The sequence below is a fragment of the Eurosta solidaginis genome, chromosome 3, assembly GCF_040869045.1.
Source record: "Eurosta solidaginis isolate ZX-2024a chromosome 3, ASM4086904v1, whole genome shotgun sequence".
NCBI classification, from domain to species: Eukaryota; Metazoa; Arthropoda; class Insecta; order Diptera; family Tephritidae; genus Eurosta; species Eurosta solidaginis.
The window spans coordinates 16,080,070-16,086,069 of record NC_090321.1 but is presented as its reverse complement, the minus strand read 5'-3'; the positions used below and the strand labels follow the sequence as shown (position 1 = coordinate 16,086,069).

General features: G+C 42.4%; 1 protein-coding gene across 2 annotated transcripts in view; it reads left to right on the top strand.

The window, feature by feature from the left end:
• Positions 1-1,236: 1,236 nt before the first annotated feature.
• Positions 1,237-6,000, top strand: part of pAbp (poly(A) binding protein) — a 42,722-nt gene continuing 37,958 nt past the window's right edge. For both annotated transcript variants that reach the window (XM_067771079.1, XM_067771078.1), the window contains exons 1-2: positions 1,237-1,412; positions 3,606-3,886. In XM_067771079.1, coding sequence (XP_067627180.1) covers positions 3,694-3,886 — 193 coding nt within the window. In that variant the 5' untranslated portion in view covers positions 1,237-1,412; positions 3,606-3,693. The remainder of the gene's footprint in view (positions 1,413-3,605; positions 3,887-6,000) is intronic.

The following is a 6,000-nucleotide window of genomic DNA, read 5'->3' as shown; positions in this document are numbered from 1 at the left end:
TTTATGCACCTAACTTCCTCTCTAGCCTTACTTCCATATTTCATATTTTCTTTCGAAAACTGGTTCCGAAAGGGCTTTCTATTTAAGTTTTCAATTCGCAAACATATATGGTATTTTGCTTAATTTTGCCCAACTTAAAGGATTGGAATGGGAACAGCTCCTGGATACAAACTCGAGCACAAAAAAATCTGATGAACAGCTGATAAAATCAGTTTATTTAAATTATGTTCCTTTCCTTGCAAAAGCGAGATGAATTTCTTAATACAACCCCATAGCTTTCTTCCCATCGCTTTCGTCTTTGTTCGTATGCGCTTTCTACCTTCCATGATCTAAAAGGAAATATTGTAAGCGTAGACGTATGAGAGAAATGTAAACTTCAATCACACCTTGGGGACGGTTTTTAACACATGTTTCATTGGAACACGAGGTTTGTTGCTAGAACTCGTTACTAGTCGAACACAAATCACTTACCCAGATTGCGCATTTACGAGTTCAAAATTGCTTCGTTCTGCGCATTTACGTCACAGTTGACCCTTGAGCGAATTAAAAAAAAAACCGAGAAAAAAAGAGCTAAAGGAAAAGGGTCAATTCATATGTCATAAAAAACAGTAGATCTAATGTTTACATGCATATTGCGCAATCTTATTGTGTGAGTTATGCTTGTTGAAGAGGGGGTTACGAGGGGCGGACCCAAGCTCCTCTTGGAACTTGGAGGTGGGGAGGGAGGGATGGCCTGAAGGTTTAATGTGGCCATATAAATTGTTCCCGAGATGGTCGGGCTAGCAACTTAATCGTGCTGTGTTACCGGAGCGTGCCGGATCTGTATCCAGCAAAGGACCATCACATCGATAACACTCCCCAAAGCCTTCGGGGAGTAACATTATCGCTACAACAACAACAACAACAGGGCGGACAGGTCGGTTTCTTGAGCTCGGTGCCTTGCTTTATGCTGTCTTTCTTCTGTTTTCAAATTATAGATTTAGTAAATTTTTTTACTTTGAAAGAACAATTTCAATTAGTTTACGTGATATGTATTTCTAATAATTTTGATGATCTTAACTTCAAAAGAGAAGTTGCCGAGAATAAGCAACAGATCTTTGTGTGTAAACCGACTTATGCTATCAATCAACTTCCCTTCATGGTGGATATGCTAATTCTGCCAGGGTTTCTTTGTGTTGTGGGGAAGTTTTTGGCTGGAAGTTCGAAAATGGTGTCTTCGTTGACATGGAAGTTTGAAACGAACGAGTCGAGTAGAGTCCGACGTGGTGAATGGTCGTGTGGTTTTTATCTCGCGACTATCACATATTTTTGTGACAAAAAATAATAAAAAACAAAAAAAAATTAATAAAAATATATAAAAAAACCAACAAAAAAATTGCAAAAGTAGCAAAAATCGAGCAAGTGTAAAAAGCGTAAGTAATAATTATAAATACATAGGTTATAGGCATGTTTCCATTGTTGTGGCGTGGCGATTCGTCGCAAAAATCTATAATGTACATAATGGCCGCCATATTGTATGACACACGAGGTGTTTTGTGCTGCTGCGTGGACAAATGTACGAATTTACATTAGCCAATTTGGTAATTCTATACGACAGCATGACACTGCTAATACGCGTCCAAAAATATCGAAAGAGGTGTCAAAAGACGCGTATTAATCTCGCCAACAATAATCCGAAACCGGAAAATAAAAATTCTGGGTAATAGTCTAGTTGAGGGGTCGACTCTTAATACGCTACCAAAAATATAGAGGTGTCAAACGACGCATCTTGACATCAGTATTAATAATCCGAAGGCGGAAAATAAAAATTTTAACGCGTTTAAAAGATATTAACGAAAAACCGAAAAAAGACCCGCGGGTACCTCCGAAACCGGGGGTCGGATCCATAGTATTTTTGCGCAGAACACCTTTCTGTGTGGGCGGCCTTCAGCCGCGCTTATAAAAAATAACCCTGGGCTACGCCATGCCAAGTCCGGGTGTGTGGTATAACCGTGGCTACCGCCACGGTGATGCACAATTTTTTTTGTGGGTACGAACACAACAACAACCACATGGAAATCGCCAACTTCAACTGCAAATGTCCTAATGTGTGCTAATACGCTACCAAAAATATCGAGAGAGGTGTCAAACGACGCGTCTTAACATCAGTATTAATCATCCGAAGGCGGAAAATAAAAATTTTAACGCGTTCAAAAGATATTAACGAAAACCCGAAAAAAGATCCGCGGGTACCTCCTAAACCGGGGGTGGGATCCATAGTATTTTTGCGCAGAACACCTTTCTGAGTTGGCGGCCTTCGGCCGCGCTTATAAAAAATAACCGCCACGGTGATGCACAATTTTTTTTTTTTTTGGGTACAAACACAACCACATGAAAATCGCCAACTTCACCTGCAAATATCTGCGGATATAGATAAAATTTTTCTTTTCCGCCATCGGATTATTGTTCTCGAGATTAATACGCGTCTTTTGACACTTCTCAATATTTTTGGTAGCGTATTAGCAGTCGACCCCTCAACTAGACTATTACCCAAATATCTCCGGACAGAGATAACATTTTTCTTTTCCGCCTTCGGATTATTGTTCTCGAGATTAATACGCGTCTTTTGACACCTCTTTTGATATTTTTTGACGCGTATTAGCAGTCGACGGTAATAGTGCAGTTTAGGGGCCCCACCCTAAATTTGGGCCAATATTTTCGTTTGAGGTATCAAAAGACGCCTATTTATCTCGAGAACAATAATCCGAAGGCGGAAAAGAAAAATTTTATCTATGTCCGGAGATATTTGCAAGTAAATTTGGCGATTTTCATGTGGCTGTTGTTGTTAGTACCCACAAAAAAATTGTGCATCACCGTGGCGGTAGCCACTGTTATACCTCACACCCGGACTTGGCATGGCGTAGCCCAGGGTTATTTTTTACAAGCGCGGCCGAAGGCCGCCAACGCAGAAAGGTGGTCTGCGCAAAAATACTATGGATCCCACCCCCGGTTTCGGAAGTACCCGCGGGTCTATTTTCGGGTTTTCGTTAATATCTTTTGAACGGGTAAAAAAAAGTTAACTTCCGCTTTCGGATTCTTGATCGAGACGTGAATACGCGTCTTTTGATACCTCACTCAAAAAAAGGCCCAATTTTAGGGTGGGGCCCCTAAACTGCACAATTACCCAGTCGATCCCTCAACTAGACTATTACCTTATTTTGTATACCGCCAACGCAGAAAGGTGGGTAATAGTCTAGTTGAGGGGTCGACTGCTAATACGCTACCAAAAATATCGAGAGAGGTGTCAAACGACGCGTCTTGACATCAGTATTAATAATCCGAGGGGGAAAATAAAAATTTTAACTCGTTCAAAAGATATTAACGAAAAACCGAAAAAAGACCCACGGGTACCTCCAAAGCCGGGGTGGGATCCATAGTATTTTTGCGCAGAACATCTTTCTGCGTTGGCTGCCTTCGGCCGCGCTTATAAAAAATAACCCTTGGTTACGCCATTCCAGCAGGTATTTCTGGAAAACGTGTGCTTCATAGGGTTGCCACTAGAATTCAAAATTAGAAAAAAATGGAACTTTAAAAAATTTCCAAATTGAATTTTTTTCTCATTGCAGTTTCTTTTAAGTTTTTCTTTCGCGTGGATTATTCTCTTAACGATATCGAAGAGAACAACTAAGATAAGCCTGGAAAGACCTAATAGCCATGAATTCAGGTGGCCCCAATTATCAAATGGCGTCACTTTATGTTGGAGATTTGCATCAAGATATCACCGAAGCAGGCCTTTTTGAAAAGTTTTCGACTGCAGGACCGGTTCTATCCATTCGAGTTTGTCGGGATGTAATAACACGCCGTTCTTTAGGATATGCGTATGTCAATTTTCAGCAACCGGCCGATGGTAAGTGAAAATATTTTATATATATATTAAGACATCGATTTGGAAAAAGTCCAGAACAGCGGTCGAGTGATAATACGGGTCCAAAAATATCGAAAGAGGTGTCAAAAGACGCTTTTCGATCTTAGTATCAATCCGAGAGCGAAAAAAATGTGGGTCGTTCAAAAGATATTTAGGAAAAACAAAAATGACCACGGACACCTCCAAAACTGCGAATGGGTTCTCGAGTATTTTTTGCGCAGAATACCTTTGGTAACGTTTTACAAGAAGGTGCACCAACCAACGTGGCATCACCGACTACATCATCCGCGACCTTATTTACAACATGGACGTCCCAAATGTCGACCATTTTGAACATCCACGTCGATGGCACTACGCTACCGACTGTCTTACACCCCAAAATCTTGGGTGTGACGTTTGATCAGGAGCTATGTATATTTTGGTGAGCACGCAGCCACAATTGTTCCGAGAATTCAGAGCCGTAACAAAATCCTCAAATCCCTCGCTGGCAGTACCTGGGGAAAAGATAAAGAAACGCTCATGACTACATACAAAGCAATTAGCCAGCCGATTACGTGCTACGCGTCACCCATATGGTCCCCAAGCCTAAAAATTACCCACTGGAAGAAACTACAGGCCTGCCAAAATACTGCTCTCAGAATCGCCACGGGCTGTCTTCTTATGTCCCCTGAACACCATCTGCATAATGAGGCGAGAATACTCCCCATCAGGGAGAGAAATGAGATGCTGACCAAACAGTTCCTGTTGAATACCCAGAAACCTGAGCATCCCAAAAGACATCTGATTTATGAACCAGCACCACCTAGGGGCTTAAGGAGTCCTCTCCGTAAGCATTTTGAGGAAATACGGCACCTGAGAACCCAGCCGTATGAACTCCATAAACAGGCGTCGGACCTTTATGACGGGAATTGCCCGGTGAATCCAGTACTTAAAGAAAAGTATCCAAAACTCGCGGAAGAGGAACGCATACTCCCCAGGGAAACGCGTGTCACTCTTGCTCAACTTCGTTCTGGATACTGTAACAGGTTAAACTCTTACCTATCCAGAATCAGCCCGCTTGCAATGTGTCTGCACATGACACCAACAATCTCTTTAATTGTAATGTGGAACCAACGCCTCTAACACCCCTTTCCTGATGGTCCACCCTGTTGAAACGGCAAGTTTCCTTGGACTCCCGTTAGAGGATATTGATGACAATTTGTGATCGGTCGCGGCTGTTAGGTGGGGCGAAGCATTGCTACAACAACAACAACAAGGTGTACCACCTAATTTTTTATCAAAAATTATCAAAGGTGGTATCAAAAGACGCGTATCGACCTCAGTTTTAAGAATCCGAAAGCGGAAATCACAAATTTTATTTCTGTAGAAAGTTATTCACAAAATACCGAAAAATCACCTCAAGAGGGTACGAAATATAGGGCCCGATCCATAGTTAGAGGCTCCGAAATCGGTGGCCTCGTCCATAGTTTATTTCTACACAGTTTTGGGTGGATCCAATACGGATTTGGGGATCAAAATTTTATTCGCGCAGAACTTACTTATAAAAATAAATAAATACAAGGCGCGATAACCTCCGAAGAGATCTAAGGCCGAGCTTCTCTTCCAATTTGCGTTGTGATCCTCTTGATTTTCCCTACAAATTGGCCGGACGGGACCTACATGTTTTATGCCGACTCCGAACGGCATCTGCAAGGCAGATGAGTTTTCACTGAGAGCTTTTCATGGCAGAAATACACCCGGAGCGCTTGCCAAACACTGCCGAGGGGCGACCCCGCTTAGAAAAATTTTCTTCTAATTGAAAAACCTTATTTCTAAAATTTTGATGTTGCTTTGCCCGGGGTGTGAACCTGGGGCATACGGTGTGGTAGGCGGAACACGCTACCATCACAACACGGTGGCCGCAGAACTTACTTAATTGGCGTTTAACCGTTTAATCGGCTATGGCCGTCCAACAAGGCGCACCAGTCGCTGCTCTCTGCCAATTGGTCACACCAAGGGAGTTTAAATCGATTTCCACCTGGTCCTTCCAACGGAGTGGGGGCCGCCCTCTACCTTTGCTTCCATAGGCGGGTTCCGATAGAAACACTCTTGGCTGG